We start from the raw sequence: 13,282 nt of genomic DNA on the forward strand, positions 1-13,282 counted from the left end.
CAAGTGTTAATAGTAAATAAATATAATGAAAAACCAACAATTAAATATATGAAGCAATAGTTAAAGGTTTTGCTTATTTATAGTTGATAGACGTAAAGATCTAAAAGCGTTAAAAGTAAATAAATATAATAAAAAAACAACAATTAAATATATGAAGCAATAGTTAAAAGTGTTGCTTGTTTAATAGTTGATAGACGTAAAGATCTACAAGTGTTAATAGTAAATAAATATAATAAAAAACAACAATTAAATAAATGAAACAATAGCTAAAGGTTTTGCTTTTTTTAATAGTTGATAGACGTAAAGATTTACATGCGTTAATAGTAAATAAATATAATGAAAAAACAACAATTAATCATATAAAGCAATAGTTAAAAGTGTTGCTTGTTCAAAGGTTCACAAAACCCTTGAGTACTTTTTTTTAAAAAGATTTTAACAGATTTGTGTGTGTTGAGCATCAGTTAAGACAATGTTGGCACCTAATAGCTTTAATTGTGGGAAACACTGGATAATTTTGATCTTTTGTCAGCTAATTTCAGCTTTTCGGGTTTAAAATGATTTTTCGGACGGGATAAAAATCGGCGACGTAGCGCAAAACTGCATGTGCAAAGATGACTCGTCGGTTTCTCATTATTATTCATAGCAGAGTTTTCTTATCCTATGAGAAGAGCCAGCTTCTTAATAATTCATGACTGCAAGTGCTTTCCGAAAGCAAGGCAGACCTGTTAGTGCCAAGCTGTGAGACACAGACCAACGGCACACAGTATTTAGCTGTTCATGATGGGTCGTATGCGTTTGTTTCCATAATCCACGGGGTTTGTTGCATGTTTTTCCCTGCGATGCTGTCAGGGCCGATAAAGCAAAGCTGTTTGTGTGCAGCAAGCATTTTTGTCGGGAGAGCAATACGAGAATTGGAGAATGGCTGGCGTTGATATAAATTGTGGTTATCTGTATATGAAATTACGAATAACAAAGTTAGCAGGGCATTAAATTATTGTTTATTTTTTTGCATTTTAACTTTGTAAACTATATAATCATGCGCCTCCTCACGGTTCGTGTATCGGTTTTGTGACCTAACTGACAACAGTTAGGCACGCACGCCCTTTATGATGCATCTTTTGAAAAAATTCTGTGGTAAACCTGAACCGAAAGTGGGGGGTGTCATGACCCTTTTATAGCTGGCAGATGTAAATATCTGCAAGTGTTAACAATAAATAAATAAAATAAAAAAAACAACACAACACTTAAATACATGAAGTTATAGCAAAAAGTGTTGCTTGTTTAATAGCTGGCAGATTTAAATATCTGCAAGTGTTAACAACAAATAAATATAATAAAAAACACTTAAGTATATGAAGCAATAGCTAAACGTTTTGCTTGTTTAATAGTTTGTAAATGTAAATATCTCCAAAAACCAATAGTAAATCAATATAATAAATGCTAATAGTAATTTTTTAAAGGAAAAATAAAGTAAAGCTAAATTAAAATAAAATAAAAATCCACTTCTAGCTGATTATCTTTTGACCATTTAGAATCATAGAATCATTTAGAATCCTAGAGATGCTGAATCTTTATATAGCCAACTATCTTTATTTAAATTCTGACTGACGGCTTAATATAAGATAACATTAAATGAAACAACTAAATAAATAAAACACGATTTATTTTTAACTTGCTTTGCTGATCATCTTTACAGTTTTATAGGCAAACATGCTTTCAGTTTGTCAAAACATCTGGACATTCACTGAGCATTTTAAAGAGCATGGGAGAAATCTAGTTACTCTGGTGCAGGTAGATTGTTTTCCTCCACTACACGATGTGCACAGTGATTCAGAGCCAATTATTTGTAAAGAGGAGCATGCAAAGGTCAGAACATTATCATAACAGTACTCCAGTCTAACATCACTATTTAAGATGTCTAAGCAAAGCAATTTGTGGGTTTATTTTTGTTGCATAAAAACAAAAATATCTACACCAATGCATGCAAAGCAAGATCTTTACAATAGTTTGAAAAAAAATTAATTCTAAAAATAAGTGTTAATCTTAGGGTGCTTTTACACCTTGACACTTGTTTGAGAACCTGTCTATTGATTGCAGTTAGCGTGATTTGTTTGGCATATGTAAACCCAGCAATCACACCCGGATCAGCAACAAATCAAACGGTCTGAGATCGCCTGAATAAGGTGGTCTTGGTTCGATTTAAAAGAACTCCGGAGCGGATCGATTAAGAAAGCTAGTAAGAATGTAAAACGATCCAACGAATAAGGCTATATTACAGTGCACTGTGGTTATGTAATAGCCATATATATTACTATATGAAGAGAGCTATGACATTTTTATATTTATTATTTATAATTTTTTTTAGATTAATTATATTTTTACAAAATTTGACAACTGAAATGAGGCTATGTATGTGGAAGTCTTTCCTCTTATATTTATATTTGGTGACGTTATCTTATGGTGTCAAAATCACAGTGCACCTTTGTGATTATAATGTCCTACAGCTTGTCAACATAAAGTAAAAAAACAACGTGACAGCTGAGCGAAATCTATGGGATATAAACCCTGAAACTCTGACCAATGTGAGGCGAGTTTACAGCACATGACTTGTTTGAGCTATTTTGGTCCGTTTAGAAACTTTGCCACATGAAAGCGAACCGCACCAGAAAAAAAATAGACATTGTAACAATTTTACACTCTTCTAATTTCCTTAATTATAAAGCAAGCTGGTAGTAAAGCATTGATTGTAATGTGATTAAGCTCAAAAGCAATAACATGAGCCTTGCTTATGTTTATGTTAATGTTTATGCTTATATACATGGCTACTGAATTGAAAATGTTCATTTGTGGAGAAAAAAAAAACTGAAAAATCTCAGTCGTTATTTCTCTGATAAAAGGGTAATTAAATGTATTGCTTTAAAAAAAAAAAGTAAATAATGATCATGTTTAAATTTATAACAACCAGCAGTTGTATGAATATATTTATACATTTATACCAACCAGATGTTTAAATAATATTTCAAGGTTTTGACAGAAAATTCTAAATAAATAAAAATATATATATTTACTTAGAAAAACAGCATTTTCTCATTGCAAACTTTAAACTACAGCTGAACAAATTACAGAACAGTCGATCTCTCTCTTTTGTATTACTGTGTTTATACCACACAAACTGGTAGTGTTTGCTTTACTCTGGTTTTTCTGAGTTTATTATTGTGATCTCCCGATTGCAACAGAGAAATACTGGGAAATCTCTATAGACTGATGGCATTTCATGCCGTATAATCTTAAAATGTCAGCAAAATTACCTGGTTTGTCATCACTTTAGATATTACGCTAGAGAATCATTCAAATACTAGCTCTAAAGAGATGTTGGCAATGTTTCTGCTGTTCTGATGTCAGCTGCAGATGTGAATGAATGGTAGAAGTAGTTCTTCATACAAAAGGATTTTGAGACTCTCCGTGTTTAATTTTCTTTTTATATACATAATTATATTGTCGAACAGTTGTATAAACACAGTATTACACTCGTAGCAGTATGATACAGCCATATCACACTGCTTCTCCTGTGATATTGCTCATATATATATATATATAATTTTTTTTTTTTTTTTTTACAATTGTTTTTGATTATTTAAAAAAAATCTTTATAATTAAAAAAATTTGTGCTATTAATTAGTACTAACAGTGCTAATTTACTTGAGCAAGTTCTTATGCTAAATGAAAAAATAAATAAATCGCATTTCTTTTTGAAACAGAAACCTAAAAAAATAACAACACAAAGAAAAACGAATGAAAATATTTAAATGTGTCAATTGTGTCCATTGTGTTTTCTAATGGTCCAAATAATAAAAAACTCATTGTCATTATTGCCTTCAATACCTGTATCCTGCAGCAGTACTCTGTCGAAGCCTCCAGGTTGGAGATCTGGAAGTAGGTTTCATCTCCACTGTAGACCAGTTCAAGCGAATCCAAATCCCGGCCCCAGTATAGCCGATACCCAGAAACATCTATCCCAGAGCTCTCTGTGTTCTGCGGGATCAAAATCACAGCAAACTTTACGCTCCAGGAAATTACAACAACAAACAACAACACATATTCCCAGAATTACACAGCTAATTACCTGCATGACACGGTTTCATCAGGACAAACATGCATCAGACCCAGAGATAATAAATGAATCAACCACTCAAGACAGCAAACAGAATGTTAATAAGGGAAGTCTCTCAGATATCTTGACATTTAAGACACAACAAGGCTAAATATCCCATTAATTTTCATTCACTGCAAAACACAGCAGGCCTTTTGTCATGAAAAGCAAGTGTCTTTTGAGAGGAAAAGATGGGAAGAGCAATTATTGTTGATAAGGTTTTGATCTGCCTTCTCCAATATACAAAATCTTCAGTGTCCTCTGGGTGATCGATCAAAATAAAATCCATCAGTGTAAACTAGGATGGTGAATCTATGCTTGTATTATTTGCTTTCTTTGAGTCCCAAAGCCTAAACGCTCTCTTGAAAATTGATTTCATTCACAGTGCAGCAGAAAATTGCTGACGATCATATAACAGCTTGATTTATCATTTCTACTGTAGGAAAAAACCCACTCTACATTTATAATAAAACGATTTTCATACAGGGCTCTGTAGTTTTGAATTTAGCTTTCCCATATTAATAAAAACCTTCATTCAAAAACTGCATTATGTGTTTTCTTGTGTTATCTCTGGATAACATTTTAATTTGTTTGATGATCTGAAATATTAAAGTGTGACACTCATGCAAAAGAAAAGAAATCGGTAAAGGGGCAAACAGTTTTTCGCACCACTGTATATTCACATTCATAATCCTTAAAAAATGTATATTTGAAACAATTAAGCCACTACTAATACAATAAAAAATTACACTTGTCTGTAATTTTTACAATTTTGCAAGAAACTAGCCTAGAGCACAATCTGCTGTTAGAAACTAGCATAGCAGGCCGCCTGCAGTTAAAAAACTAGCCTAGAGCCCCATCTGCTGTTAAAAATTAGCCTAGAGCCCCATCTGTTGCTAAAAACTAGCCTAGAGCTTTATCTGATCTGCTGTTAGAAAGTAGGATAGAGTGCCATCTGCTGCTAAAACCTAGCCTAGAGCCCCATCTGCTGTGGAAAAACTAGCCTAGAGCCCCGTCTGCTGTTAAAATTAGCCTAGATCGCTATCTGCTGTTAAAAATGAGGCTAGAGCGCCATCCTCTTTTAAAAACTAGCCTCGAGCACCATCTGATCTGCTGTTAAAAACCAGCCAAGATCGCCACCTGCTGCTTAAAACTAGCCTAGAGCGCCATATCCTGTTAGAAACCAGCGTAGCAGGCCACCTGCTATTAAAAACTAGCCTAGAGCCCCATCTGTTACTAAAAACTAGCCTAAAGCATTATCTGATCTACTCTTAGAAAGAAGCATAGAGTGCCATTTGCTGTTAAAAACTAGCCTAGAGCCTCATCTGTTGCTAAAAATTAGCCTAGAGTGTTATCTGATATTCTGCTAGAAAATATCATAAAGCGTCATCTGCTGTTAAAAACTAGCCAAGAGCATGATTTGATCTGCTGTTAAAAAGTAGCAGAGCGCCATCTGCTGACAAAACATAGCCTATAGCCCCATCTGCTGTTAAAAACTAGCCTAGAGCCCCATCTGTTGCTAACAACTAGCCTAGAGCGTTATCTGATCTGCTGTTAGAAAGTAGCATAAAGCACCATCTGCTGCTAAAACCTAGTCTAGTAAAATCTGCTGTTAAAAAACTAGAAAAGAGCACCATCTGTTGCTAAAAACTAGCCTAGAGCCCCATCTGTTGCTAAAAAATAGCCTAGAGCGTTTTCTGATCTGCTGTTAGAAAGTAGCATAGAGCGCCATCTGCTGCTAAAGCCTAGCCTAGAGCCCCACTTGCTGTAAAAACTAGCCTAGAGCACCATCCTCTTTTAAAAACTAGCCTTGAGCACCATTTGATCTGCTGTTAAAAACTAGCCTAGATCGCCATCTGCTGCTAAAAACTAGCCTAGAGCCCCATTTGCTGTTAAAAACTTGCCTAGAGTGCCATCTGGTGTAAAAAAACAGGCCTTGAGCGCCATCCTCTTTTAAAAAGTAGCCTAGAGCACCATCTGATCTGCTGTTAAAAACTAGTCAAGATCGACATCTGCCAATAAAAACTAGCCTAGAGTGCCATCTGCTGTTAGAAACTAGCCTAGAGCCCCATCTGTTGCTAACAACTAGCCTAGAGCGTTATCTGATCTGCTGTTAGAAAGTAGCATAAAGCACCATCTGCTGCTAAAACCTAGTCTAGTAAAATCTGCTGTTAAAAAACTAGAAAAGAGCACCATCTGTTGCTAAAAACTAGCCTAGAGCCCCATCTGTTACTAAAAACTAGCCTAGAGCGTTTTCTGATCAGCTGTTAGAAAGTAGCATAGAGCGCCATCTGCTGCTAAAGCCTAGCCTAGAGCCCCACTTGCTGTAAAAACTAGCCTAGAGCACCATCCTCTTTTAAAAACTAGCCTAGAGCACCATTTGATCTGCTGTTAAAAACTAGCCTAGATCGCCATCTGCTGCTAAAAACTAGCCTAGAGCCCCATTTGCTGTTAAAAACTAGCCTAGAGTGCCATCTGGTGTAAAAAACTAGCCTTGAGCGCCATCCTCTTATAAAAAGTAGCCTAGAGCACCATCTGATCTGCTGTTAAAAACAAGCCTAGATCGCCACCTGCTGCTAAAAACTAGGCTATAGTGCCATCCTATTTTAAAAACTAGCCTAGAGTACCATCTGATCTGCTGTTAAAAACTAGTCAAGATCGACATCTGCCAATAAAAACTAGCCTAGAGTGCCATCTGCTGTTAGAAACTAGCCTAGAGTGCCATCTGCTGCTAAAAACTAAACTCAAAATCAAAAAGAAAACAGCAATCCAATAAAAAAAATGCAGAATCAATGTCGATTTAGATTTCTTAAACAATTTTGCATGTGTGTCTGCATGTGTGTCTGTGTGTGAATGAAAGGCCCAATTTGGCTATCAAATGAACTAAAAAATGGAAAAATAGGAAAAAAAGAAAGCTGATTCACCTCCCAGGTCACATGAGCGCAGGTGTGTGAAGTCACATTGATGACAGGAGGATTACATTGCTCTGGAGGTCCAGCGGCTGTGCTGATGTCCACAGATTCAGAGAACGGGCCATACTGAGAAACAGAAGAGAGAAACACCGGCTAAGATTTAGTGTGTTTTTACTGCTGTCTCTCATGTAATGAATGGCCTGGGCTCAACCATAAGGAGGGAAATCTGTTATTTCTGTGGCAGGTAAAACCCAAAGTGCTACACCCTGTCAGACATCCATCCTCAGTGACGGCTGAATGAGCTTCTTAATAAGTTTTCCAATACAGAAAGCAGATCTCTTTGTCACCCTGAGGTGATGTGGAAGGTTTGTTATAAAACGTGGATTCCACGTAGGAGAGAGAAAACAACTGGAGAGATGGGATTTAGACTGATGGGGATGAAATTATAGGTGGTTGAAATGTAACTGTCCTGACTCATTGCTTATGAAAGCCTGCATTATGCAACTAGTTAAAATAAATGCTATTTATATTGTGGCATTTCAGGAGAATGTGCTAATTTGTGAAATAAAAACACTAATGGATTGGTGTAAAAGATCAAAATTTAATCTAATATACATTTCAAACAACTAAATTGAATGTGTATATATATATAATTGAATTAATTATTTTATACTATGATCATTATTATACTATTTATGTACCATTATAATATACATTAACCAGCCACTTTATTAGGTACACCTGTCCAACTGCTTGTTAATGCAAATCTCTAATCAGCCAATCACATGGCAGCAACTCAATGCATTTAGGCTTGTAGACATGGTCAAGATGATCTGCTGCAGTTCAAACCGAGCATCATAATGGGGAAGAAAGGTGATTTAAGTGACTTTGAACCTTCCATGGTTGTTGGTGCTAGACAGGCTGATCTACTGGGATTTTCTAGCACAACCATCTCTATGGTTTACAGAGAATGGTCTGAAAAAGAGAAAATATCCAGTGAGCGGCAGTTCTGTGGGCACAAATGTCTTGTTGATGCCAGAGGTCAGAGTAGAATGGCCAGACTGGTTCAAGCTGATAGAAAGGCAACAGCAACTCAAATAACCACTCCTTAAAATCGAGGTATTCAGAAGAGCATCTCACAACACGTCTAACCTCGAGGCAGATGAGCTACAGCAGCAAAAGATCACACCGGGTGCCACTCCTGTTAGCTAAGAACAGGAAACTATAAGCACAGGCTATAATTTGCACAGGCTCACCAAGCTTGGACAATGGGACCTTTGGAAAAACATTGCCTGGTCTGATGAGTCTCGATTTCTGCTGCGACATTCGGATGGTAGGGTCAGAATGTGGCCTCAACAACATAAAAGCATGGATCCATTCTGCCTTGTATAAACAGTTCAGGCTGGTGGTGGTGGTGTAAGAGTATGGGGGATATTTTCTTGGCACACTTTGGGCTCATTAGTACCAATTGAGCATTGTGTCAATGCCACAGCCTACCTGAGTATTGTTGTTGACCATGTTCATCCCTTTATGACCACATTGTGCTACTTCTAGCAGGAAAACGTGTCATGTCATAAAGCGCGAATAATCTCAAACTGGTTTCTTGAACATAACAATGAGTTCACTGTGCTCAGATGGCCTCCACAGTCACCAGAGCTCAATATAATAGAGCACCTTTGGGATGTGGAGGAACGGGAGATTCGCATCATGGATGTGCAGCTGACAAATCTTTAGCAACTGCATGATGCTATCATGTCAATATGGACCAAATATTTCCAGTGCCTTGTTGAGTCTATGCCACGAAGGATTAAGGCAGTTCTGAGGGCAAAGGAGGTCCAGCTCAGTACTTGTAAGATGTACCTAATAAAGTGGCCGCTGAGTATATATGTCAATATTTGTAATTAGCTTTTATTTATTCATCGTTTTCATGTTAGCATTAGTTTACGTTTCAGTAATTTTTGTGCATTTGTAGTATTAGTATATATAATAAGTATATTATATATTATGTGACATTAGTTCATATAATGTCCTTTTGTATTCGTTTTTCTTTTAAAATTTATTTTGTTCTGTATTTTTAGTTAGTATATTAGTAATTATGTTTGTAAACTTTTATGGTTATTGACATTGCAGTTATACATTGTTAATTCAATGTTGATGTTCATTCTATAAACAAAGCAGAAAAAAGTGCGGAAAAATAAATGCAGAAATGTATAAACATACAAAACCACACACATGAATCAACGCATAACATTTATATGTGTGTAAATTAATGCAGAAATAAATTAATAAATGGCTTACCCCCGCACTGTTGACTGCACGAACTTGAAACCTGTAGGTGGTGCCAGGGAGCAAATTACCCACAGTGCACTCCGTTTTAGATCCACGAAACACCTCCACTGGCTCTGAATCCTCCTCTATTGCACACATCTCTAAACAAAACTCAACCCCGTCAGTCTCTTCGTCACACAAAGAAGCATCTGGAGAAACAAAGAATGATGAGTGAATGGGAGAGGTATAGAGAGACAAGGACAGAACAATACACAATCATAAAAAAGTGGAAAAGCATCACTTCTCAGTCAATATAGATGATTACATATTTAAGGCGAACTGTGTCAGACATCCTGAGTGAAACAAATATGGTGGATACATCAAAAAACGATTGCGTTTATTTTCATTTATGTATAAAAAACAACATGAGTTGTTTAATTGTTATCATTTATAATATTATTTCGAATTTGTAGTATTTATAAAAAAAACATATAATCATAATTATTAATTAAATGAAAGTTAATATATTAAATAAAAATATATATAATAATAATATTAATAATAATAATAATAATGATGATGATGATGGTGAATATAATAATAATAATAATAATAATAATATAATAGTAATAATGATGATGATTAATTTGGTGAATAACAACAACAATAATGACGATGATGGTCAATATAATAACAATAATAATAACAACAATAATAATAATATAGATGGTGAATATAATAATAATAATAATAATAATAATAATAAAAATAATGGTGAATATAAGAAGAATAATAAGAGGAATAATGATGATTAATATGGGGAATATTATCAACAACAATTATAATAATGATGATGATGGTGAGTATAATAATAATAATAATAATAATAATAATAATAATGGTGAATATAATAATAATGAGAAGAATAGTGAAGATGATGATTAATACGGGGAATAATAACAACAACAACAATAATAATAACAATGATGTTGAATATAATAATAATAATAATAATAATAATAATAATAATAATAATAATAATAATAATAATAAAATAATGGTGGATATAATAAGAAGAATAATGATGATTAATATGGGGAATAATAACAACAACAATAATATAATGACGATGATGGTGAGTATAATAATATTATGAATAATAATAATAATAATAATAATAATGGCAAATATAATAATAATAATAATAAGAATAATGATGATGATGATTAATATGGGGAATAATAAAAACAACAATAATAATAATGACGATGATGGTGAATATAATAATACCAATAGTAACAATAATAATGATGGTGAATATAATAATAATAATAATAATAATAATAAATAATAATAATAAATAACAATGATGATGATGATTATGATAATGGTGAATATATTAATAATAATAATGGTGATTATGATGACGGTTAATATAATAGTAGTAGTAGTAATAATAATAATAATGATAACAATATTAATAATAAATATGATAATGGCGTTGATAATAAAAATAATGATGATAATAATAATAAAATTTTATAAATTATTATTATTACTATGATTACGAAGATGGTGATGATTATGATAATATTAATAATAATAAATATTAATTAGCTTATTAATTTTTATCATTATTCCAGTGTTCACACTTAGATCTTGCTTGATAATAATCACAGGATTGGCATGCTGTCTCCGGAAAGAACTCTGAGCTCTGAGATATTGCAGCCTAGGGCTACTGCCTGATAATTTAGCAGGTACGGCGATCCGAGATCAGGTAGTTCTCGAGATCTCACCCTAAAGTAAAGGGGGAGATGTGCTGGATAGGGGGATTCTTTAAAAATACAGATAAGGGAAATAAGATGAAATGGGCTATTTGTTGTAGGTTTGGATTAATTTGATAAGTTTATTCATGATTGTAGATGAGAGACCAGCCGTGATAAATCATATCATGTTTTCCTCTCAAAATTAGTTTATAAAACTTCACTCAACACTGCATACCAAAAATCATTTCACTATGAATCCGCAATTCTGTTTCATCACAGAAACCCTTTGTGCAACCCACAATGCAATTCTGCTGTAACGATGCTCACGTGCCCAAAACACAAACTTTTTGAGAACCTCAAGACATCTCAACTCTCAAAACTAAATCACACTCCCAGTTTCCTCCACGACTGTGGCTACAAAAAGGAACGGATCAATTGCAGTGATGGAGAACATGCAGGGAAGCTCACGTCTGCTGTCTGAGAGTCAGTGTGGACGGCTCAAATCAGCACTGCTATTTCAATTATTTATAGAGCGCATTCAGCCTCTTAAACGAGCCCACTTTCACTTAAAAACAGTGAGTCAGGGCTAGAAATCGCTAACAAACAAGTGCGTTTTTGCCTCACTCATGTGTACATGTGTACAAAGACCGACACATTAATGGGGTGATGTAATGTGTGAAAAGCACAAAACATAGCTGCAAAGTTTTTGCAGTCAGTGCAGATGCATTGTGGGTAAACATATTTGAGATTTTCCGAGCTATAATTGAAAAAAAAAAAAGTTCTCAATAGTTGACCTTTTAACCTGGCAACAACAAGCAATTAGTATAAAAGCAATCAAGCTCCTTTTTCTTCAGCTTGTTAGGAGCTGCGCTTTCACTTTTCTTCAAATGGATCAGTCCACTGGTTGTCTAGGGGAATGTTACTATGGGAATATTATTGGAGAAAAGTCTGAAATACTACATCTGGTTAAATAATTAGTCTTCCTGAAGTATTAGCCTGAGTATATTTTCCCCCAATTTCTGTTAGCAAAAGATTTTTCCAACACATTTCTAAACGTAATAGTTTTAATACCTCATTTCTAATAACTGATTTCTTTTATCTTTGTCATGATGACAGTACAAAATATTTTACCAGATAGATTTCAAGATACTAGTATTCAGCTTAAACTGAAATTTAAAGGCTTTACTAGGTTAATTAGGCAAGTTAGGGTAATTAGGCAACTCATTGTATAACGATAGTTTGACCTAAAAAAGGTTTTTTAAAAAAATCCACTTATTTGGTAAACACAGCAAGTCTCTCATACAATATATCTACTAAAAGATTATTACTTTACAAACTGTATTGTAAATAAATCACATGAACATTTTTTTATTAGTCAATAATATTACTGTAATTAATAAAAAAACTGAATAAACATACATTTACACGAGTAAAAAAACAGACTATAATAAATAAATAATGATGGGCTAAAAATCTGCAGATTTCTGCACACTCAGATTCAGTGTGAGCCTACTAGTATCTTAGAAATGCATATTATTTTGCGCAGTTGTGAGTTCTCGGGCTTTTCCACAATTTTCACAAATCCCCAACTTTTTTCTCAAACATTATTTATTGCAATTCAGAATTTAAATTAAGCAAAAATAATTTTACCCTTCCTTCGGATTTCTTACATGATGCTAACTTGTTCTACATTATCAAATCAATATCTCAATGTACAAAGTTGTGGCTCTGGAAAAATTAAGCTAATTATTTTTGTGATTTTTATAAGTTAAATCACATGTTTATCATTTAAAAATCTGATAAGACAGGACATCTGCAACTGCTAAACCACTAAAAAGGTCAGAATATATATTATTACTATTAGGTACAGATTTACAAGTCATATAATGTGGTAAAAAGTCTTTAGCACAATACAGTGACTATAGAAAAATCATCAAACCCCTTTGAAATATTTACTTTATTGGTCAAATAGCCTGAAATTAAATTCCATTATAAATAACTTTTCCAGCTTTTGAAATGTTTGTTGTAGTCTTCTACTAACAACTCTCCTACAACGTTACCCCAAAGTTGTTTTTGAAAGCAGGGTGCATAATGTGAGTAAAGTTTTCACAAGGCATGCTGATTTTCTATAGGCACTGTGAATGCTATTTTCAGAGAATGCACTCTTTTTACACTTATAAACACAG

General features: G+C 33.9%; 1 protein-coding gene across 2 annotated transcripts in view; it reads right to left on the minus strand.

Annotated features, from left to right (window-relative positions):
• Positions 1 to 13,282, minus strand: part of fndc3bb (fibronectin type III domain containing 3Bb) — a 136,550-nt gene that overhangs the window by 21,502 nt on the left and 101,766 nt on the right. For both annotated transcript variants that reach the window (XM_087309644.1, XM_087309645.1), the window contains exons 19-21: positions 9,361 to 9,539; positions 7,075 to 7,188; positions 3,883 to 4,032 (exon numbers count right to left, since the gene is read on the minus strand). In XM_087309644.1, the coding sequence (XP_087165770.1) occupies positions 3,883 to 4,032; positions 7,075 to 7,188; positions 9,361 to 9,539 (443 nt within the window). The remainder of the gene's footprint in view (positions 1 to 3,882; positions 4,033 to 7,074; positions 7,189 to 9,360; positions 9,540 to 13,282) is intronic.

Source organism: Danio rerio, chromosome 24 (assembly GCF_052040795.2).
Source record: "Danio rerio strain M-AB ecotype USA chromosome 24, GRCz13ab, whole genome shotgun sequence".
Taxonomy (NCBI): domain Eukaryota; kingdom Metazoa; phylum Chordata; class Actinopteri; order Cypriniformes; family Danionidae; genus Danio; species Danio rerio.